At 42.2% G+C, this 25085-nt stretch overlaps 1 protein-coding gene across 1 annotated transcript in view; it reads left to right on the forward strand.

Annotated features, from left to right (window-relative positions):
- Positions 1–25085, forward strand: part of LOC140211833 (transmembrane protein 150A) — a 71244-nt gene that overhangs the window by 19270 nt on the left and 26889 nt on the right. The window contains exons 2-3 of the mRNA XM_072282004.1: positions 11450–11497; positions 12589–12660. Of these exons, the coding sequence (XP_072138105.1) occupies positions 11450–11497; positions 12589–12660 (120 nt within the window). The remainder of the gene's footprint in view (positions 1–11449; positions 11498–12588; positions 12661–25085) is intronic.

Genomic DNA, 25085 nt, shown 5'->3' on the forward strand with positions numbered 1-25085 from the left:
TAGCTGCGTAGCTATTGATCAGAATCAATGGGCTGCAGCAATTAATTTTCCCGATCTATAATTTTACAACTCACTTTTGCTGTCAAATATGCTCTAGGAAAGATCATGTTAAAGTTAACACATTCTCTTAAAACATCCTCATAACACATCCTCATAAAGGAGGGCTAGACAAACATTCTGTGGTCTGAACAACACTGAAGTTGCTGTGTATCAAAGTGAATACAGAAGCTTGGTGTGTTGCTTCATTCACTGTATATTTTAATAAGGGTGTTCATGGTCATGGCATCAGTAGCTAGAGCAGGATATTTACACCACGGTAATATATCAATGCCCTACAGCTGGTTAAACATGGCAGAAAGCATCTGTTTGAAAAGATAGCTCTGGGTAAGCTGAAAAATGAGACATTTTGTATCACAGGATAACAGATCATGAGGAAAGTCATTCAACTCATTGCAGGTCAGCATCCAGAGAGCTGCAGGCAGTCCCACTCAGACTCCAGCTTCAGGATCCAGGGACACTGCACTGTGATGGATGTAAAAGAATCTTGCCTTTGGCACAATATCCCAAATCATGGCGTGAGTGTTATCAAGCAAAAATTGGCCATGGAGTCAGAAGACTGATCTCAATTTGAATTCAAATGTGTTTGAAAAATAACAATAAAGAAGTTTGGGCAACAGACACAAAAGGCCAGAGGGATCAGCTAGTCAGCTAGCATCTGTGGAGAGGAATAAACAGTCAATGTTTCAGGCCGAGACCCTTCCACTGCATTGGAAAGGAAGAGAGCAGAAGCCAGAATAAGAAGGTGGGGGAAGGGGTAGGTGGGTGATAGGAGTGGGGGAAAATGGGTGGTTGGGGAAGGGGGGGATGAAGTAAGAAGCTGGGAGATGATACGTGGAAGAGGAATATTTCCTACCCACCCATCTTCTCCCTCACCTTGCTTCACCTATCACCTGCCAGCTTGTACTCCTTCCCCTCTCTCACCTACTTTTATTCTGGCTTCTGCCCTCTTCCTTTTCAGTCCTGATGAAGGGTCTTGGCCCAAAACATCTGTGATTTGTTCTCCTCCATAGATGCTGCCTGCCTGCCTTGTTTTCTCCAGCATTTTGTGTGTGGCTCAAGATTTCCAGCATCTGCAGAATCTCTTGTGTTTATAATAAAGAAGTTTAGTAGATACTGTCATCAGAATCTTTGTTTTATGAATTTACTACTTAAAAAAAATAAAGTGCCATGCACAAACTTTTAAGTATGGTCACTATAGTACTTCAGGCAAAATAGTAACTCTGATGCTATTAGTAGTGTGATAAAGCACTGAACAAAAAAAACAGTTTGAAACTTTGAAGCTGATTTTGACCTCATAATCCGTAACAAGGAAGACCACTATTTCTTCCTTTCTATATCGCTAGTCTTCATCTTACCTTCAGTTCTCTGCTGTTGACTGAATTGTATTTATTGCTCCAGATAACTGTTTCAGTGCACATGGGTGTACATTTTGTCCTTAAAATTTTATCCAGAGCTCTGTTACTCATGTCCTAGTTTGATCTGATTCTGACTCAGCTGTCACATTATTTGGACGTTAATTTAGCCGCCGGGCCAGATTAAAAGGGTCAGGGTGTCGGGGCTCGAGGTGAGGGACGAGCCGGTTCCGATCACTGCTCTACGACATTTACTCGGTTCTGCGATGAACTATGCTGAACCACGGGACTCTCTTTGCGGAATTCACTTCAGAACGCTGTTTGCTCGCAGTTATTGGTTTGCATGATTTGATTTTCTCTCCGCACGCTGGGTGTTCGATAGTCTTTTTTTATGGGTTCTTTTGGGTTTCTTTATTTTGTGGCTGCCTGATAGGAGATGAATCTCAAGGTCATATAATTAGAACTTGAATTTTATTTCTCACATCCATCTCACAACTTGATGGAGTAATTATCTTAATGTTGCATCTCTATCACGATGTACAAGCAATAAGGAAGGGAAATTTGGGAGGATATTGCCCAAACACTAAGATTGTATAATTGTTTCGTAGATGTGGGACGTCTACATTCCTCCAATTCTGGCCTCTTTATTATCCCTTAATTTATTTATTCTCAGCCAGATATGCAATCAGATCAATATGTATTGATAAATCTGATGGCCTGGCGAAAGAAGCTGTTCTGGAGCCTTTTGGTCCTGGCCTTAATGCTGCGGTACTGTTTGCCAGATGGAAGCAGCTGAAGCAGTTTGTGGTTGGGGTAGCTGGAGTCCCTGGTGATCCTCCGGGCTCCTTTAACGCACCTGTTGCCGTGCATGTCCTGAATAGAGGAAAATTCACATCCACAGATGTGCTGGGCTGCCCGCACCGCTCCCTGCAGTGCCCTGCTTTTGAGGGTAGTACAGTTCCCGTACCAGGCAGTGACACAACCAGTCAGGATGTTCTCAATTGACCTGAGGATATGGGGACTCATGCCAAACTTCTTCAACCATCTGAGGTGAAAATGGCACTGTTGCATTTTTTTTCACCACACAGCCAGTATGTATACATAATTTGATAATAAATTTACTTTGAACTTTGAGCATATCTGCTCTCTGACCTTCATTGAGCAAAGCTCAACTCATTTTCATGTATCACGATGACCTTGTCTCTTTCAATGTCCATGATGTTCTCTGGGTCTGTAACAACGCTGGATGTCTGCGTTCCTTCAATTCTCGCCTCTTTATTATCCCTTAGTTTATTTGTTTCATGCCTTTTACTGAACAGGCCCGAGACTCTATAGTTACTTGTCTTAAATTCCTCAATCTCTTTCCCCTATAAGAAAATCCTTTTTTAAACAAACACTCTTTGGAATATTGGCTTTAGTTATTCCTTAGGCAGTCAAATTTTGATGCTCTTTCCTCTGTATGGGACCTTGCCAATCCTGATGAAGGGTCTTGGCCTGAAATAATGGCTCTTTATTCCTTTCCATACATGCTGCCTGATCTGCTGAGTTCCTCCAGCATTTTGTGTGTGTTACTCAGTTTAACAAGCTCATCCGAAAGTTTGGTACCTCCATCAATGTAGTGCTCTCTTAGTACTGCAATGGAATTTCAAACCAGATTGTGTACTCAGTTTCCTGGAGTGAGCTTTTATTTTGACAACTTCTTGATATCAGCAGCCGTATTATCACTGAGGCAGAGATTACAGTAATCCAATCCTTCTCTCGCCTTGCCCTTGCCCATTGACTTCTCTAACTTCGCTAATGCCCCACCTCCCCCTCGTACCCCATCTGTTATTTATATACGCTTATTCTTTCTCTCACTCTCCTTTTTCTCCCTCTGCCCCTCTCACTATACCCCTTGCCCATCCTCTGGGTTCCCCCCCCCCCACCTTTTCCTTCTCCCTGGGCCTCCTGTCCCATGATCCTCTCATATCCCTTTTGCCAATCACCTGTCCAGCTCTTGGCTCCATCCCTCCCCCTCCTGTCTTCTCCTATCATTTTGGATCTCCCCCTCCCCCTCCCACTTTCAAATCTCTTACTAGCTCTTCCTTCAGTTAGTCCTGACGAAGGGTCTCGGCCCGAAACGTCAACTGCACCTCTTCCTAGAGATGCTGCCTGGCCTGCTGCGTTCACCAGCAACTTTGATGTGTGTTCCTTCTATTTATCAGCAAGATCCTAGTATTATCATTTACACAATGTCTATAGACAGATTATGGTTTATCTGATCCTACAATTTTTTCATGAGCAATTGAAGACTTGTGTCTAATTTGCAAGAGTTTTCTTAGAGATTGAACAAACAATGTCTGGCACAGGCAAACTCACAGAATCATAATTTTCGGGTGGTGTTCAAGGATTTTCCTTCAGCTTCAGATTCAGATTTATTTATCACAGGTACATTGAAAATTACAGTGAAATGTGCGGTTTGTGCTAGACAACCAACGCACCCAGGGGTGTGCTAGGGGGCAGCCCGTAAGTGTTGCCACACATTCTGGGCCAACTTAGCATGCCTTCAGTGCTAATGCAACACAAGCAGCAACAACAGAACAGAACAAGGCAAGAACAACAAAGCAAAGGCCTTTCCCACACCCTCACACCTACAGGATACCAACCCCAGGGCCTCCAGTCCTTGGCCTCAGATCAATGTCCCTTGCAAAGTTCTATTCAACCAGATGATGTATCTGAGGCGGTGGCACAGTCACATGCAGTGAGGAGAATGTGGACCCTAGGAGTCTACACCTGTGACTCTGGACTCCCATGAAGTCTTATAATGTCAGGCCAAACAAAAAGCAAACACCCTACTGATATCAGGCAGCTGTTATGTCGAACTCTTCCCCACTGAGGAAGCAAAGGCACAGAATCACTCATAAGAGGGTGCCTCCACTGATTGGACTGGATGAGTCCTGAAGGATTTATCTGCTGTACTGAGTCTTCAGTGGGTGATAATGAAATCAAATGTGTAATAATTATAAGTAAGTCTGACATCAATAAGTCTTGATGAAACTGAAATCAACAATAATGAGGAGAAATTCTCTGTAAGGAGATAGATAGTTGGAGGTGTTTTATCTTAGACCCAGCACATATCTGCAAGAGTAACTCAGGGTGGTATCATAACTCCACCTTACATCAATGATCCCTCTCCACTATGAGGTCTGGAGTTGGACTGTAACCTATGACCTTGCAATATTGAATTCCATTTGCAGCCACTCATAAAGTGAAACTTACCGTGGCTTATGGGGCAGGACCCAGACAACATTCAGGAAAGGAATTATTTGTGTCACACAAATGTACCTTACATTCAGTATCACTAACGAAAGAACTTACTCATGACATTCAGGGTATTTGTTATTCCACCTGCCCAGCCTGCTATCCACATAACAGGGAACCGCCTTTGACTGCGTAAATATAGACTTCAAATATTCTGCAATGTGCCTCACCTCCTGATGTCCCCTACTTTCCCATTATCCAGAAAGTACATGTCAAGAGTGCAATGGAAGACTCTCCACTTGTCAGAATGAGCTTATCTCCATCCAGACCCAAGAGGCACTGAGTCAAGCAGCTTGGAAACAGGCACTTCAGATCAACTAGTCTGGGCCAATCAAGATGACCATCCAATCTAGTCCCACTTGCCAGCATTTGGCCCAAATCCTTCTAAACCTTTCCTATACACATACCTGCCCAACTATCTGCTAAAAGTTGTTATTGCAAGAAGGTCAATAATATTCAGGACAAAGCAGTCTAGATGATTAGTACCCAACACACTTGGTGTTTATTCTCTGCACCAACATTGCAGTGTATACCTTTCACAAATTACCCAGCATTTGTTTGACAAAGCTTTTTGTTTAGGATATCCAGATTTGTGATCTTTACTTTCTAAAAGACCAGGGCAATAGAGGCATGGAAGTGTCACCACCTGAACGTTTCCCTCCAATCACACATCATCCTGTTTTATGAGTACACTGAGTGGCCAGTTTATTAGGCACCATCTGTACCTACTGAAGTGGCACTGAGTGTATGTTCGCAAACAAGAGGAAATCTGCAGATGCTGGAATTTCAAGCAACACATATAAAAATTGCTGGTGAGCGCAGCAGGCCAGGCAGCATCTCTAGGAAGAGGTACAGTCGACATTTCGGGCATAGACCCTTCGTCAGGACTAACTGAAAGAAGGGATAGTAAGAGATTTGAAAGTGGCAGGGGGAGGGGGAGATCCGAAATGATAGGAGAAGACAGGAGGGGGAGGGATGGAGCCAAGAGCTGGACAGTTGATTGGCAAAAGGGATATGAGAGGATCATATCCGTCTGGGTAGCCTCCAACCTGATGGCATGAACATTGACTTCTCTAACTTCTGCTAATGCCCCACCTCCCCCTCGTACCCCATCCATTATTTATTTATTTACATGCACGCATTCTTTTTCTCTCTCTCCTTTTTCTCCCTCTGTCCCTCTCACTATACCCCTTGCCCATCCTCTAGGCCCCCCCCCCCTTTTCTTTCTCCCTAGGCCTCCTGTCCTATGATCCTCTCATATCCCTTTTGCCAATCACCTGTCCAGCTCTTGGCTCCATCCCTCCCCCTCCTGTCTTCTCCTATCATTTCGGATCTCCCCCTCCCCCTCCCACTTTCAAATCTCTTACTAACTCTTCCTTCAGTTAGTCCTGACGAAGGGTCTCGGCCTGAAACGTCAACTGTACCTCTTCCTAGAGATGCTGCCTGGCCTGCTGCATTCACCAGCAACTTTTATGTGTGTTGCCTGAGTGTATGTTCATGTTCTTCTGCTGCTGTAGCCCATCCACTTCAAAGTTTGGTGAATTGTGCATTCAGAGATGCTCTCTGCACACCATTGTGGTTATTTGAATTAGTGCTGCCTTCCTGTCAGCTTGAACTAGTCTGGCCATTCTCCTTTGACCTCTCTCATTAACAAGGCACTTCCACCCACAGAACTGCTTTTCATGCCATTCTCTGTAAACTCTAGAGACTGTTTTGTGTGAAAATCCCAGGAGATAAGCAGTTTCTGAGATACTCAAAGCACCCCATCTGGCACCAACAATCATGACAGAGTCAAAGTCACTTCCCCATTCTGAAGTTTGGTCTGATCAACAATGAGCCTCTTGATCATGTGTACATGCTTTTATGCATTGAGTTTCTGTCACTTGATTGGCTGATAAGATATTTGCATTAATGAGCAGGAGTACATGTTTACCTAATAAAGTGGCCACTGAGTGTAAGTTGTAACTATCTAACAACACTTTTAGAATATTGTTGCCACACTGAATGATTTAAGAAAGAACTGACCACCGTCTTCCTAAGAGGAATGAGATAAGGTGGGGCAGCGGGTGGAAAGGTAAATACTTGCCTAACAATAATACTCACTTCTTGGAACTAAATGAAAATTGTAGGTGTTTGTTTTAGAGGATACTATTAATGTATGCATTCATATCTTGAAGAGTAATATTCTGCATTTTATTAACTACTATAAAATATACAGTTGAAAAAAAACACATTATACCTGACAAATAGAGGCCTATGCAGCAGTTTCAAGAGTAGGTTATATGGTCGTCACAACATTGTGGGCTGAAGGGCCTGTAATGTGCTGTAGATTTCTATGTTTCTACGTAAAATACATTGAAATTAACAAATAACCATCAAAAATACCTCACAGTGAGGTTAACTAAAGGAGTACAACTTGAATTTCTGCGTCATAACAATAACACAAGTGGACTGTCTGAGTTTGTTTTCCTTGCAGAGAAGGAGGTGAAGAGGTATATCTGATTGAATATACAGGTTTATGAAAGGTGTAGATAGGGAAGATGGCAGGAAGCAGGTTTATGAGAGGTATAGCTAGGGAAGATGGCAGGAAGCATTTTTCCAAAGCAAGAGTATCTAAAACTGGAGCATTGGTTTAAGATAAGGAATAAGAAGTTTAGGTGGGAACTGAGGAAAACCCTTGCGTCCAGAGGGTGATAATCCGGAATGCACTGCCTGGTGGAGCCAGGTACTCTCATAACGTTTACCAAGTATCTAGGCAATCACTTGACTTGACCATATGTAAGAAAATGCAGGTAAGTGGAATTAGTAAAGATGGGTACTTGGTGGTTAGTGTGGATGTAACAGGAAGGATATGCTTCTGTGTTATATGACCCTCAGATTGTTAAGAAGGCTGTTGGAGAGGAATCCCTGAGATAAAGTGTGGTCTGGAAAGTTGAAAGCTGAGGAATAGTAAATACCATAAAAGATTGAAGAAACCACAAGGATATGGGTGGGGTAATAGGATGAGTCATCACTATTATGAAATGTGAACACGTTGTAAGTGTTTTAAATTCCAGCTTTTGTTTGTTTGTGAACCAGCTGAGGTAAATAAGCCTCAGTATGGTAGAGGAAAGGAACTTGATATAAACTGGAGATGTGGGCAGCCAGGATTTCAAGGAGTGAAAGTTACAATAGAAGCTGGTCATCAGAGCATTAGAATAGGCATTACCTAGATGTAACAAAATCATGGACGACTTGTTGAAGCATGACTAATATAGACAATGTTAAGAAGGTAAAATCTGGGCAAGGCGTGAGGGCAGGACTGTTGTTGACCTCAGGACATTCCAAAGCATTTCACAGTCAATGAGCTACTTCTGAATTGTTTTTACAGTCATGATGCAGGATGGGTATCAACATAATACAATGTCTCACAGATCATTGTGCTATGGAGCCAGATAAGCCACTGTATTAGTAGAGTGGCATATATTAACTAAGAAATCTAATCAGCTTCCCTGGTCTTCATCTGAGAGCATGAATCTGATTAAAAGCATTTGTTGAGGATGAAAGTCTTCTCAACAAACTCTGGATTAGTAATGAGTGATAGGCCTATCACTCTACTCTGGTGCCCCTCTTCTTTCCCTTTCACCGATGGTTCACTCTCCTCTCCAATTAGATTATTTCTTCTTCAGTTTGTTACCTTTTCCACCTATCAACTCCCAGCTTCTCAGTTCATCCCCTCTCTCCCATCCACCAACATTCCCCCTCCCCTGGCTTCACCAACCACCTTCTTCTAGCTTGGACTCCTTTCCCTCCTCCCACCTTCTTATTCTGGCTTTTTCCCCCTTCCATTCCAGTTCTGATGAAGGGTCTTGGCCCGAAACGTTGACTCTTTATTCCTTTCCATAGTTGCTGCCTGATCTGCTGAGTTCCTCCAGAATTTTGTGTGCGTTACTCCGGATTTCCATTATCTGCTAAATCTCTTGTGTTTTGAATCTGTTCTTTCGCGTCTCCCTGAGAGGGTGGGTGGGGTCATAGTTTAGTATTCAAAAACAGTATCTCAGCTATGCCTCAGTACAGCAAGAATGTCAATTGACATTAAAAGCATTTGTTGTGGACGAAAGTCTAGTCAACAACCTCTGGCTTAGAAGCGAGAGGGCATCATAAAAGCAAAGCTAACCTCAAATCAATTCCAACTCTTAATCACTGTATGATGAAACATCCCCTGATATCAGCCCTAGATTTATTTTTCATTAATTTATACTTTTTTTGTCCAGCTGCCGTAATTTAATTAGAATAATTCTGCAGTTATTGCTTTTATGCTTTATTTAGTTAAATTGTATCCTTCTTCACTCAATTGTCTTCTTTTGAATTCAAAAAGCTTATTTTTATTGCTATTTATTGAGATACAGCACAGAGTAGGCCCTTCTGGCCCTCCGAGCCGCACCGCCCAGGAATCCCCAGATTTAATCCTGGCCCACTCACGGGACAATTTACAATGAGCAATTAACCTACCAACTGGTACTTCTTTGGACTCTGGGAGGAAACCAGAGCATCTGGAGGAAACCCATGCAGCCATTGGGAGAATGTACAAACTCCTTACACACAGCTTGGATGTCACTAGTCTATATATCCACAATGCTCACATCTCATAATTGATTGGCTTCTCGTCGCTTCTCTGCACTGACTCCAGAATTTCCCCTTTCTTACTGACAGTTGACATAAATCAGAGCATAGCACCATTTGCCCAAAGCATTTTCACTCCCTGCTGTTTCAGCACTAAGGTCAATACCCTGCTTCTGATTGGTGCTCTGCAATATTGAATACAGGAACTGGCAGGGTCTCGGCCCAAAACATCAACTGTACCTCTTCCTAGAGATGCTGCCTGGCTGCTGCATTCACCAGCAACTTTTGTGTGTGTTGCTCTAATTAACTATTGTTAGGTAATGCAGTTATTTTTGGAATGTGTGTTCTCTTCTTTGGGTTTTTTATCAAAGTGTATCAAATACTTGCAATCACAGCTTCCCTCAAACCTCCACCAATACCCATTTGGCCTTTTGAAAGTAGAATGATAAAACATTTTTTTGCTGTTTGCTCTGAAAAATAACAATTGAAGAAAAATGGCCCAAATGCAGTAGAGTAATAAAACAATATTTGTCATTCAGCCGCTTGTAGATAAATAATGTCCATGCAGGATCAACAAAGTAGGTTTGAAGTATCTTAGAGGAGGGAGAAGTGTCAGAAAGCCAGAGAGGTTTCAGGGAATAAGTTCCCTGACCAGGTACTTGAAATAGGTTAAGAACGCATAACCATAAGATAGAGGAGCAGAATTAGACCATTCAGCCTACCCAAGTCTTCTTCACCATTCAATTGTGGCTGATTTATTTTCCCTCTCAAACTCATTCTCCTGCCTTCTCCCCATAACCTTTGACTCCCTAACTAATCAACAACCATTCAAACTCCACTTTAAAAATATCCAATGACTTGGCCTCCACAGATCTCTGTGACAATGAATTCCACAGATTTACCACCACCTGGCTAAAGAAATTCTGTTCTAAAGGGATACCCTTCCGTTCTGAGGCAGTGGCCCCTGGTTCTAGACTCTCCTACTTTTGAAAGTATCTTCTCCACATCCAGTCATTCCATGCCTTTCAATATATAGCAGGTTTCAATGAGGTAGCCCCTCATTCTTCTAAATTTCAGCGACTACAGGCCTTGTACATTAGTATCTGTCAGGTTGAATGAAGTTCCATTTCAGATGCTGAACTACAAGCTAATCAAAGATGATCATAAATCACAATTCATCTCATGCAATGTCAATGTATTTCCCCATTTCCTTAACCCTAGAAATAGTATCATTGAAACATTTGTCTGCCACGCACTAATATCTATTCTGGTTCTGAGACCAGACCTGAAGTGGGTGCAATGGCAGAAAGTCTGAGGGACTTCAGTGTGGATATTTCACACTGTCAATAATTGTGAGCAAATTTGTTCATATTACCATGAATAGTGTGAAAAGCGGGATTAAAACCACGCTCCAAAGTCAAAGCTTTTTTATTAATCCTCACTAGTGAGCAAAATTCACAGCTGTACACAAGGTCAACCTTCTGTCTATTGTTAAGGACTTCTTCATTGCTGTACGGCAAACTGTGTTTTTCCGTGGATTAGTATGGCACCTTAAATTTTCACCATGTCTTAGAGGAAGAAATGAGGAGTTTTCAATCTGTTTCTGCAGAACACCACCCAAAAGAGAGAAAGGGGGTTAGAAACCTTGTTCCATTATTGTGTTAGAGATTCAGCTGCAGAATCCAGCCTGTCAGCCCAATCTTTACAATACAATGTTTAAATGAAGTAATATATTCAGGTCTGGCCTCAAATATAAAATAGTTTGGCAGAGAAATGTTTCCATGACACCATTTTCTAGGTTAGGAAAATGGGGAAATACTTCTACGATGAATGAAAGGCATTGTGATTTTTGATTACCTTTGACAAGATTATAGTTCAGAATATGACGTGGAGTTCCATTCAAACTGCCAGATAATGCAGAAATAAAGCTGGTGACTGATGAAAACAGGGATTTCTATTTCCACAGGAAGGATGCAGTGTTTCTTGGAGTGGAATGCTGTGAAACTGGTCCATGTAAACGTGTATCCATCACATCAGAGTGTTGTCATGGTTGCGTTATTTGCAATATCCAATGTGCCTGGGAGGGTTAATTGCTGCTGAGTGCATTTCTAATGGTGTGTGTGTTTCCTTTCCAGGTATGGTCTTGCCCTGGCAAATGAGCATGTATGTCCATTATACAACTGGTGGGTTGACATTTTTTAATATTCTAATACGGACAAAGTAAATTTGTCTTGACATGATGATGCTATGCTCCCTAGGTATGGTCATCCCATTCAGATGGGGGTTCTCTAAAATCTGTGCTTGAAACCTTATTTGGAATTTTAAAAGGTTTTCTGTAAATACAAAGCTGGCATTAGAAAATAGCATTCCATTAAGCCATTTTCAGTAATTATACAATAGTTTGTGCACTGTTGAATGCTTATGAAAGCTGATGTACAAAATGCAGGAGTGGGAAAGGAAAGTGGTGCTTCAGTTGTAGAGTCTTTGGTCCTACTTAGAATATTTCAATCATTTTTTGTACATCACTCTTTATGCAGAATATACTGGCTGTAATTAGGACACAGAATGAACGGGCACATCACAGAAGCTTAGTTTGTATTCTATTGAGTATAGCAGTCTTGGAGTAGATATAGATGTAGTCTCCTGAAGAAGGGTCTCAGCCTGAAACGTCGACTGGTTATTCATTTCCATAGATGCTGCCTGACCTGCTGAGTTCCTCTAGCATTTTGTGTGTATTGCTTTGGATTTTCAGCATCTGCAGGCTTTCTTGTGATTAGGTATAGATTGGTCTGCCGGGGAGTTTAGGTCAAATGGGCACAATGAAAATTAGAGCCGAATCATTCAGAAGTGAGATCAGTAGATGCCTTTATTCACAAAGGCTTTTGGCAATCTGGAACTCTTCTTAAACGCTTTAAATGTTGGAATTATTCAAAATCCCATGTCTGGGATACATTTTTATTTTGATTGGGAAATGTGTCAATGAGTAAGGACTAGAGAAGAAAAAGAGAGTTGAGGTGTAGATGAGCTATCAGCTAACTGATTGATGGAAAAAGCCTGAAGCAGTGATTAGGCTACTCTCTTTTAATGCTCCATGGTAGTGAAACAACGCTGAAGGGGAGAGGAGTGGGAGCTGTTATGTTGAACTATTTACTAAATTTGAAACATGTAATTATGAACTCATGAAACTTGAAACATGTAATTATGAACTCATGAAACTTGACGAGATATGCTTTGGTTGAACCTGTTTGAGCTGTATTTGATCTCCTTTCTGTAGGGTGTACAATCGATCCTGTTCTGTCCCTTCCTTGGAGAAATGCTGTGCAATTCAAAACATGCCATTTGTAAGGTAAGCAGATCAATCACAATTTTACCAGTGGTGCCAATGAATTCCATCTGACAGGGTTTCCAGTGTAGTATTCTCTCAGTAACTATTATTGCAGAGTGCTTGTAGTTGATTTGATAGAGATGTTAAAAAGTTATGAAGGAATGTGACAAAAGCTGGTGGAATAAGACTGCTTCTATTAATCAGGGGGATTTAAATATAAGAAATTTTGGACAGAGGATGCACCATTGGGAAGAGCAAACAAAATATGTTAAGTATTTTATTTAAGCCATAAGACCATAAGACATAGGTCATTTTGGCCCATTGAGTCTGCTCTAACATTTGATCATGGCTGATTTATTATTCCTCTCAAACGCTTTCTCCTCTCCCCATAACATTTGACACCTTTACTAATCAAAAACCTTTCGACCTCTGTTTTGAACATATGCCATGACTTGGCCTCCACAGCCATCTGTGGCAATGAACTTCATTAATACACCACCCTCTGGCTAAAAAAAAGATTTCTCATCTGCAAGTAATGAATTTAGTGAACGGTCCCTGAGTATAGATAGACTTATGACCTCATAGTCTTTCTCAATCCAGCCTTTTAGCTTATTGCCTGCCTGCACTGTAACTGTAACACTTTATTCTTCATTCTGTTGTTGTTTTCTTCATAATACTTCAATGCACTGTTGTAATGGAATTATCTGCATGAATGCCAAGTGAAACAAGTATTTCACTCTACCTCAGTAAAAGTGACAGTAATAAATCTCAAAGGCTGCTCTGATTGTCCTATATCTGGAGAAACATGGGCATAACCATTCTTTGCAAGGCACTGAGCCAGAAGATTTATGGGCTATGCCATTGTGAAGGAGTGGTTGGATGGATAGACGAAAGAGCAAAGACTGTGTGAACATGGGAGAAGTCTGGGAGTAGGGCGGAGAGGAGAGACTGAGTGAGCAAAGAAGATGGCTTCACAGTGGCACAATGGTTAGCATTTTAATCTCACATCTTTAGAGACGTGGGTTCAATCCTGACCTTGGAGATTGTCTATGTGGACTTTGCATGTTCTCAATATGACCATGTGGGGCTTCTTCCGGGTGCTCCAATTTCAGCCCACATGCTTGGTAGGTTAATTGGCCACTGAAGACTGTCCCATGTGTAGGAGAGAAATAAGGTGGTAGTTATTAAGATAATTGAATTCTGTATGAATTGATCTGCATGAACGGTTTTGCAAAAAACATTTTTCACCATACATTGGTACATCTGACAATAATAAACCAATAACTACCAATTTAATTGGGTGGTGGACTTAATGAAGTTGTGAAAAGAAGAAATTACAGAATTAGTGGTCAGTCTGGGCATAAGGTGCCAAAAGGCCTTTTCCCTTGCACTGTGACTATGTCAATGACTCTAGGTCAAGGACTGGAGTAGGTAGAAATTAGGATGTTTCAGTAACAAATTAGGCCAGAGGGAAATACTCCTGCTCCCCCACACATAAGCAGCGTTGAAAGTTCAAGTTTAATTGCCATTTAGCTATATGCGAATACCCATGAATACAGCCAAACAAAATTGCGTTACTTACGAAGGGTGCTCACCTTAGACCATAGACCATAAGACATAGGAGCAGAATTAGGCCATTCAACCCATCAAGTCTGCTCCGCCATTCCATCATGGCTGATCCCGGATCCCACTCAACCCCATACACCTGCCTTCTCGTCATAACCTTGGTGGATCTATCGCCCTCATTTCTGATTTCCAGAATCCTATGCACACCCAACAACACTTTCACGCAGCTGTCTCTGAGACTCTTCTGTTGACAGGTTGGAGTTACAGAAAAACTCATATTATACCTCAGCAGGAAACCTTGTTTGAGGTAAGGTAGAGCCTTGCATTGTGAAAGATGTTGGCGTGATGAAGCAGACTTTTTTTTGACAGCAGTGTACTGTGACCTATAGTTAAGGTGACAAATAAGTGCTACAATGCAGCAGATATAAGATGGAAACAAATTGCTATGGCCACCTAATTTGAGAAGGATGATCCATAGACACTCTTGACTGACAGAATCAAAGGCTTTGGAAGCCATTATACAGTGGTTGATGCTCCTCTTTGCATTTACATTTTGACATACAGAAAGACCATGCCCATTTTGCGTCTCATATGGAGAACAGCTATTCAGCCACTGAGAAGGGACACTTGAGGATTGTGATGACTTTACCCAGAGCAGACTGTAGGGACACCCATTGATGGATACCACCATTGGGTTTGTCTTTTTTCTTGTAGCTATGACTTTGGTATCCCTGAGACATCTTGACAAATCCTCCTCTTCCCAGATGTGGGAAATTATGAAATTGTGAATGCCAGGTGTTAGAACTTCAGCAGGACTTTATCTGTGTCTGAAATCTTACTATTTTCAGTTGGGATGTGGCCTTTTCAACTTTGTGTTGGTTTGGTCGGCAGCAATTCCGTACCATATAGTTTGTTATGGGTGGAGTTAAGGATGTGTGTCAATGGCAAAATTACAGCTGAGGAGTTCTTTGAATTGTTAGTTCTAGCAGTCACTGGCTGCTTCTCTGACCTCAATCAGCCTCCTCCTTTTTATCTTTAGCAAGTGGCCTTTATATATGGACCATAAAATCTTGAGAGTGCTGAAGGTTCTACACATGTTGTGGTTTTTATTTGTTAATGGACTTCCCTGTTCTTTCCATCTACCACCTGAAACATAGTTCACAGGTTTCCTGCTGAAGCTCCCCCTTTAGCTCCCTTTCTTTTCCCTTGAGGTGTAGTATATTGTTATGGTTCAGTATGAGGAAGGGGGCATAAAATCTGGGGTGGGGGGGTAGTTGCTGACAAAAATGCGGGGAGAATAAAATGGGATTGGTGTAAATGAGTGGTTGACAATCAGCATGGACTTGATGGGCTGAAGGGTTTGTTTCCTTGCTGTAAGAGTCCAATCACTACTCAGGGATGTAGCAAGTCTTTAAGCAATCAATATGAGCAGGCATGAGAGACTCTCCAATGAGGAGTCTCCCAGATTGTCATGATAGATAGATCTTATACACACTGAGACAAAGACAATTACCATTTAATGATGTAACCATACCTGATTATTCTGAGTGGGCACCTTAACCCACCCATTCTGCTTCAGTGTTGTTCTCATCACTCTGCATATAAACCAGGACAGGAGATATCTGTTCTCTCAGTTAGACCCGATGATATCTTGCACTTATGATTCCTGTCTCATTCTTATCTCTCAACTTTGAAGGCAATAAACCTTATCAAAATGTATTTGAACAGACTTATACGGCTTGAGCAGCCAGCACTGTTCCCTGTTCATGGCCTTCTGAAACTTGCTTTATCAATTAATCAGGTTTGGTCAAGTTATATTCAACCGCACAGATTATACTTTCAGTGATTATAGTTTACAGATTCAAATCATCTTGCACAATCATGACAAAATGGAAGGATACTAGAGATTGATGGATATGGTTTGTGTATTTTATGTAACCCTCAGCCTCGCCCAACTCGTGTTCGTCTAGGGGAAACGGCCTTCGGCCCCGCCAAACTGGGTAATCACGTTTGTGTGTATGCTGTGTAATGTACCCCCAGTTACAAACTCACAATGCAAAATATCAGACAGTACACCATACGCAATTAAATGATAGAATTTTATGAATCTTAATCTGAATATAGGGTTAGTAATGAAAATAAACAAAAAAAGGACCCAAAGTCAAGTCAAAATTATATTGGAGCTCACGTAGTCATTCTTCCACCATCGGTCTCTTCCGAGCGTCACCAACCTTTGGACCCTCAGATCCCAGTCCACTCCGTCCGGTGGTCCACCAGCTCCCTCCACACACGTCTTCCCCCTTCATCTCTCCTCGACAAAAGACCGTGGAAAAAAAAACATCTCTCCAGACTCACAAGACGCAGCAACAATCTCTTATTGGCTAACATGCATCCCGTTATCTCCAGCCTAACCCAAACATTGCTGCTACAGAGAAGCCATTACATTAGCCTTAGCAGTGAAACATTACAAAGAAGCCACTACATTAAAAAACTTATCTCTTCTCTTACCTTCGTCTAAGAAGTTTAACACCAACATGGAACGCCTAATCTAAGAGTGCTGTATTTGCACTTAATTAGTTCTTCCCTCTTGTCAAACCAGCTCTTGTGTCTACTGGTGGAGAAACCAAGAATTTCTTCACAAATGTTGACTATGGAGGGCTTCAAGGTAGTGTAAATGCTGTGAGGACTTAAAGCTCCTCTTGGATTGATGTTGTCAGGTTGTCTGTGAGATGCTAAAGTAGAAGTATTCTGATAATGGAAATGGTCAGCTGATGGTAGAGCCCTGGAAAATACATGTTTACTGGGGATGGAGATAAGTACAGGTGATCTAAGTGTATTAGAAAATACCGGACTGCATTAGTCATGGAAATATTTTGGGGTCAGCACCATCATCATCATTATGTGCCATGTCATATGACGTTGGTGATCATAGTCTTTGACTGTGACTGTTCTTGGCAAATTTTTCTACAGAAGTGGTTTGCCATTGCCTTCTTCTGGACAGTGTCTTTACAAGATGGATGAGCCCAGCCATGACCAATACACTTCAGAGAATGTCTGCCTGGCATCAGTGATCGCGTAACCAGGACTTGAGATATACACCAGCTGCTCATACAACCATCCACCATCTGCTCCCATGGCTTGTGTAACCCTGATTGTGGGGGAAAGGGGTGCTAGGCAGGTGCTACACCTTGCCCAAGGGTGACCTGCAGGCTAGTGGAGGGAAGGAGCGCCTTACACCTCCTTTGGGAGAGATGTATCTCCACCCCACCACCCAACCTGAAATAACCCAATTAATTATTTCAGGTTGGCAAGCAGTGAAGTGTCGTAGAGACCACTGTTGGAGCTTTGACTATTTATAAACCACGTTAATGACCCCAGATATCCTAGCTACATTGCTCACAATACAAAGAGTGATGGGAAAGCAAGTTGTGATGAGAGTGAATAGAAATTCAAAGGGGTATAGGGAGGTTAAACAGTGAGCTAGAGTTTATCAGATGGAGTATAATATTGGGAATTGTGAATTATCCACTGCGATAGGAAGAAAAGCAGAATGTTTAAATGGAGTAATACAACTAAAAAATGTTGGAGGAACTCAGCAGGTCAGGCAGCATCTAAGGAGAGGAATAAATAGTCATCACATCAGCTGAGACCCTCCATCATGTCTCGGCCTGAAACATCAACCGTTTATTCCCTTCCATAGATGCTGCCTGACCTGCTGAGTTCCTCCAGCAGTTTGTGTGTGTTGCTCTGTATTTCCAGCATCGGCAGAATCTGTTGTGTTTATATTTAAATAGAGAAAGCGTACAGTTCAAAATTCAAAAGTAAATCTTATTATCAAAGTACTTACACGTCACCATAGACAACCCTGAAATTCATTTTCTTCTGGGCATACTCAATAAATCTGTAGGATAATAACAATAACAGAATCAATGAACGACTGCCCAACAGGCATATTCAACCAGAGTGCAGAAGGCAACAAACTTGTGCAAATACAAACAGAAGAAATAGTAATAATAAATAAATAAGCAATAAATATTGAGAACGTGAGATGAATAGTCCTTGAAAGTGAGTCCATTAGTTGTGGGAACATTTTTGTGATGACGTGAGTGAAGTTATCTCCTTTGGTTCAAGAGGCTGATGGTTGAGAGGTAATAACTGTCCCTGAGCCTGGTGGTGTGAGTCCTGAGGCTCTTGTACCTTCTTCCTGATGGCAGCAGTGAGAAGAGAGTATGTCCTAGGTAATGGGGGGGGGGGGGGGTCCCTGATGATGGATGCTGCTTTCCTGTGATAGCATTTCATATAGATATGCACAGTGGTTCAGAGGGTTTTACCCGTGACGTAGCCACTACTTTATGTAGGATTTTCCATTCAAGGGTATTGCTGTTTCCATACCAGGCTGTGACGCAGCCAGTCAATATACTCTCCATTTAACACCTGTAGAAGTTCATCAAAGTCATGCCAAATCTGTGCAAACATGTGCAGAACAGGGGGAGCTTGGTGACCTTGCCCATGAAATAGAGAAAATTAATGTGCAATTACAGAAAGTAATTAGGAAGGCACATAGATGTTGTTTTATTGTAAAGAGGATGAGGAACAAAACAAGAAACATTTTGCTCGGGCGTGGTGTTGCCGACACACTAAGTAATCTGCTGCCCAGAGCCCTGCTGTAACAATCCAGATCTCTGGGCTGAAACTCTCCCTGTTCCAGGTATGGAATTTAAATTGAGATAATAATATCAAACCAAAAAAAAACCAACAGCTGGTAGTGCAGAATGACGACAGTGGAACGACCAGAACTGAAGGGCAAGAATGATAACTGTTAGTTAACACAAACAGGCCTGTCTGCAAGAGGTGTAATCCAGGGGATGGCGAAGAGATGTCGGGCATGGAGGCAACGAGACATTGCTGGAATTGTGAGAAGCAGCACGGATCAGTTGCTGAGAATGTGAAACAATGGAGAGTGCTAGCAAGCCGAACTGGTCTGGTAGTACCTGTGGTGAGAGGAAAAACTCCATTTACATTGCAGATGCTGGAAATCGGAAGCAGGCTTGGCAGCCCCTCCCAGGGAGAAAGTGAACAATTGTCTCAGTCTAATGATGGCCCCGTAATGAAAAATTACTGACCTGGACACTGACCCTCGTCTCTATCCAAGGTACCCGAGCACCCGTAACACTTCCTGCTACTTTAATAGATCCGATCAGTTCTACGAACTGGCTGGATCCAGAGTTCAGCCCTGAGCTATGGTGTGCCAAGAAGAAAAATAAAATATGACTGCTCCAGGAATATTGACAGCGCAGTGAAGCACAGAGTGAATGCAAGGAATTCGGCGCCTCTCAGTCCACACACCCATCCAGTGACTCCACACCCATCTGTGGCAGAAGCTGTCTTTCCATACTGATCTCTCCAGCCTCCTGAGAGCCCACAGAACTGGTCAAGGAGCAAGTTACCCTTAACCCGAAGGGGCTGCCTGAGAACGAGAGATTGCAGGAATATATTGAATTGTACCGGTAATCAAAAAGTGTTTGCAGTGTGAGGGCAATGCAAAATTGCTGGTTGTCTGCTGGTTCATTATTGCCATTAACATCAAATAGGATGTACTGGTATGAGAGTGTATTGGGGTATACCATGAGAGCAGAATATGGGTGTTAAGTCTGCTCTGTCATTCCATCATGGCTGATTTATTTTCCCTCTCCCTCTTAAGCTCATTCTCATGCCATCTCACCATATCCTTTGACGCCTTTACTAATACTCCACTTTACTGGAGTAAACCTGTGGTGGAAATGGCTGGGAATTCTATCTGACTAGCAAAGGCCACTTTCTTGAAGTACCCCATGTGGTTTCGTGGAAGAGAATGAATGAACCAACAGGTCACTGGCAGTGCAGCGAAGTACATGGTGCATTATGGTAAAAACAGCTTCCGAGACCAATGCCTCCCAGTCTGTGTTGAATCTTTGTTCCATTATGTTGCTAACTAACACCGCTAATGTAAACCAGATGGAGCCACTGCCTTTGGCAAGGGAGAGGCACATCAAATAATAGTTTCTTCATGTATCACGAGCATCTTAACAATTTGTGTGGAACTTTCTTGAAAACTAATGTATATTCTGTACTCTAAACTGCAGATCAAATCGTTTTATGCAGCTCCTTGGGATTGAACTTTTACAAAAAAACAGCAGTATCATTTCTAGCTGATGATCTTTCATCAGATCTGATGACATGTCATCAGTCCGAGCATTGACAGTTTCTCTGTCCCTTGATGTTACCTGGCCTGCTAAATATTTCCACCATTTTCTGTTTTTACTTCCTTTCCAAGTGAGCTTTGACTAAATAGACCCTAACGCTACAATGGAGAAGCAAGGGATGTCGAAGGTGGATTGATAACAACTAAATACTTGAGCTAGAGGAGCTTCTCGAGGTTTAAAAGTTGCCTTTGGAAGAGAGTGGAGCGTTGAACCAAACCAATGTACTGTACTAGATAGGCTGACATCTGGATAAACTCAGATCTGTTCCTGCGCTACTTCACAAAAGCCCGAAGTGAATCCCCACACCCCACACACGAAGGGTATGTTGTCATCAAATAAAATCAATCAGATTGAGACTGAGATACAGGCAGTTCAAAGCAACACTTTGTAAAATTGCATTCATTGGACAGTCTTTTCTATGAAAATAGTTTTCCACATATGTACATTAATATACGTGTAAATGTGCAAACATATGAGTTCAGAGTAAGAGTAGGCCATTCAGCCTCTTAAAGCCATCCAATCTCCACGGCATATTTCTGCCTATCTCTGATAATCTACCTCAGACATAAATATTATTATTATTACTTTATTGTCACCAAACAATTGATACTAGAGGGTACAATCATCACAGCGATATTTGATTCTGCGCTTCACACTCCCTGGAGTACAAATCAATAGTAAATATAATAAAAATTTAAATTATAAATCATAAATAGAAAATAAAAAAGGGAAAGTAAGGTAGTGCAAAAAAACCGAGAGGCAGGTCCGGATATTTGGAGGGTACAGTCCAGATCTGGGTCAGGATCCGTTCAGCAGTCTTACCACAGTTGGAAAGAAGCTGTTCCCAAATCTGGCCGTATGAGTCTTCAAGCTCCTGAGCCTTCTCCCGGAGGGAAGAGGGACGAAAAGTGTGTTGGCTGGGTGGGTCATGTCCTCGATTATCCTGGCAGCACTGCTCCGACAGCGTGCGGTGTAAAGTGAGTCCACGGACGGAAGATTGGTTTGTGTGATGTGCTGGACCGTGTTCACGATCTTCTGCAGCTTCTTTCGGTCTTGGACAGGACAACTTCCATACCAGGTTGTGATGCACCCTAGAAGAATGCTTTCTACGGTGCATCTATAAAAATTAGTGAGGGTTTTAGGGGTCAGGCCAAATCTCTTTAGCTTTCTCAGGAAGTAAAGGCACTGGTGGGCCTTCTTGGCAATGCACTCTGCTTGGTTGGACCAAGTCAGATCATTTGTGATATTGACCCTGAGGAACTTAAGCTTTTGACCTGTTCCACCTGCGCACCACCAATGTAGATGGGGTCGTGCGGTCTGCTACTCCTTCTGAAGTCAACAACCAATTCCTTCGTCTTGCTGACGTTGAGGGATAGGTTATTATCTTCGCACCATGCTACCAGGTTCTTAATTTCCTCTCTGTACTCAAACTCATCATTACCCGAGATACGGCCTACAATTGTTGTGTCATCAGCAAACTTATATATTGAGTTTGATGGAAACTTGGCTACACAATCATGGGTGTACAGTGAGTACAGCAGGGGGCTGAGTACACAGCCTTGTGGGGCACAATATATTCACAGAAGCAGCTTCCTTTAAAGAAGCGGGTCCCAAAGACTCATGATTCTCCAATGGAGAAATATATGCTTCTCCTCTGCCTTAAATTTATTTTAAATAAAAATCTGTCTTTTATTTTTTAGCAGTGACCCTAGCTCTGGATTTTCCAAACTCAACATGAGATCTCAGGGTTTTAAATGTTTCACTCTTCTAAACTCCAGCAGGTATAAGCCTAGCTTGTTCGACTGTTTCTCAGAAGGCAACACAATCATTTCATTGTTTCCAGGGCATTTTAAAACTCCTTTAAATGGGAAGATTGATAAATGGTAGCTTCACTAACAATGCCCAGATTTTGAAGAAATGATCATTGTGAATTCAAGGAACTAAGAATTTGGGCAGGCTTGTAAACTGTAAAAGAAGAGCCTTGCTGAGAATACTCAGTGCTGCGTTGCGAGATTGCCTCTTTGACTCTGCCCCAGTTCAGCCCAGACACAGGGAACAATATATCATTGATTTTTTTATGGCCTATGGATTAGGAGGCAAAGATACTCTTCTTTTGAAAAATTACTTTGCCTTAGATTATTTTGTCAAATTATGTGATTTTAAATGGTTTTTGGGAAATAAAATGTTTTCATTATTTCAGGTATAATATGTTTTAATTATCTGAATGTCAACGTTGTTAAAGCTGCTCAGATTTACAGTCAGTAAAGTCAGGGGCAGGGCTTTGCCAGTTGTCCGATCTTTCAGGGGAACTTGAGGATGGATTTTCCTCAAAGTATCAGAGAAGATTCTCTCGCTGATTAGGCCTGGCAGCTAGTGTCCAGGGTCCTTCAAATCAGCGGAATAACCTGTCCGCCACTGGATCAGCAAGTACAAACTGGTGGGTCTGCAAAGGGTGATTCTGCGCTGAGACCTAGGCCATTAAGACCTGATCTTTTGATTATCTTATTGGTGTGTTGCAGAAAGGGTGAGGGAGAAGGAGATAGAAGCTCCACATGTTATTAATCAGATGCAATCACACTCAGGTGAAGAGTAGCTCAGTGTGTGCAAATGTTGTCCTCGGGTGTATTCATGACCTGATTTAATTTAAAGTAGATGTCGTTGGCTGTTTGCTGTATCCAAGGACACCTTGATGCTCATAAATGTTATCTGCACCTGCTTTTCCAAGCAGTCATTTTAAGCTGATACATCTATTGTGGATAGTGGGAAATATTGAGTTTGTAAGCTGGTAAACTAGTTATAAAGAGCAGACTTGCTGCAGCAATAGCCCTGTGTGATTACAGAACACAGCACAGTGGGAGATTATTGATGCAATGACAGTACAGCTCTGACATTAAAAATAATTGCATGATTATATTATACCATTCTCTGTCTCTGGACACTCTGAGTCCAGTATACCTTCCATCCTCACCTCACACACTACTAGCGGCTTTTGAGCAAATAACAGCCAGGATAGACAAAAGAGAGTTCGTGGTTGTTGTTTACTTAGATTTTCAAAAGATCTTTGACAAGGTGTTGCACATGAGGCTGCTGAACAAGATAAGAGCCAATGGTATTAAAGGAAAAATACTAACATGGACAGAAGATTGGCTGACTAGCAGAAGGCAAAGAGTGGAAATATAGGGGACTAGTGGTGTTCCTTAGGGGTTGCTGTTAGGGCCACATCATTTCCATGTTTTATGTCAGTGATCTGGATGGCGGGCTTGATGGCTTTGCGGTCAAGTTTTGTGATGCAAACATAGGTGAAAGGGCAAGTAGTGTTAAGAAAGTAGGAAGTCTGCAGAAAGACTTAGAATAGATTAAAGAATGGGCAAAGAAGTGGCAGAAGGAATATAGAGTAGGGAAGTGTAGGTCATGCACTGTGGTAATAAGAATAAAGGCATAGAGTATTTCCTAAACAGGGAGTGAATTCAGAAACTGGAGGTGCAAAGGGGCTTGAGAGTCTGAGTGAATGATTTCCTTAAGGATAATTTGCAGGCTGATTTAGTAGTGAAGAAAGCAAGTGGAATGTTAACACTCATTTCGAGAGAACTGGCATATAAAAACAAGGATGTAATGCTGAAGGCATTATAAGGCATTAGTCAGACCACATTTGGAGTATTTTGAGCAATTTTCAAAGTTTGAAGTAAATTTATTATCAAAGTACTTATTTTGCACCCCCCCCCCCCCCCCATTTATAAAAGGATGTGCTGGCATTGGAAAGTGTCCGGAGGAGTTATATGAGAATTATCCCAGGAATGAAAGGGTTAATGTATGAGGAGATTTGATGGTTCTGGGCCTGTACTCCTTGGAGTTTAGAAGAATGAGGTGGGAGTTCATTGAAACTTACTGAATATTGAAAGGTCTAGGTAGAGTGGACATGGAGAGGATGTTTCCATGTGAGAGAGTCTAGGAACAGCCTCAGAATAGAAGAAAACAACAGGAATTCTGCAGATGCTGGAAATTCAAGCAACACACATAAAAGTTGCTGGTGAACGCAGCAGGCCAGGCAGCATCTCTAGGAAGAGGTGCAGTCGACGTTTCAGGCCGAGACCCTTCGTCAGGACTAACTGAAGGAAGAGTGAGTAAGGGATTTGAAAGTAGGAGGGGGAGGGGGAGATCCAAAATGATAGGAGAAGACAGGAGGGGGAGGGATGGAGCCAAGAGCTGGACAGGTGATAGGCAAAAGGGATACGAGAGGATCATGGGACAGGAGGTCCGGGAAGAAAGACGGGGGTGGGGGGGACCCAGAGGATGGGCAAGGGGTATAGTCAGAGGGACAGAGTGAGAAAAAGGAGAGAGAGAGAAAGAATGTGTGTATAAAAATAAGTAACAGATGGGGTAGGAGGGGGAGGTGGGGCATTAGCGGAAGTTAGAGAAGTCGATGTTCATGCCATCAGGTTGGAGGCTACCCAGACGGAATATAAGGTGTTGTTCCTCCAACCTGAGTGTGGTTTCATCTTTACAGTAGAGGAGGCCGTGGATAGACATGTCAGAATGGGAATGGGATGTGGAATTAAAATGTGTGGCCACTGGGAGATCCTGCTTTCTCTGGCGGACAGAGCGTAGGTGTTCAGCAAAGCGGTCTCCCAGTCTGCGTCG

Source organism: Mobula birostris, chromosome 18 (assembly GCF_030028105.1).
Source record: "Mobula birostris isolate sMobBir1 chromosome 18, sMobBir1.hap1, whole genome shotgun sequence".
Classification (NCBI taxonomy): domain Eukaryota; kingdom Metazoa; phylum Chordata; class Chondrichthyes; order Myliobatiformes; family Myliobatidae; genus Mobula; species Mobula birostris.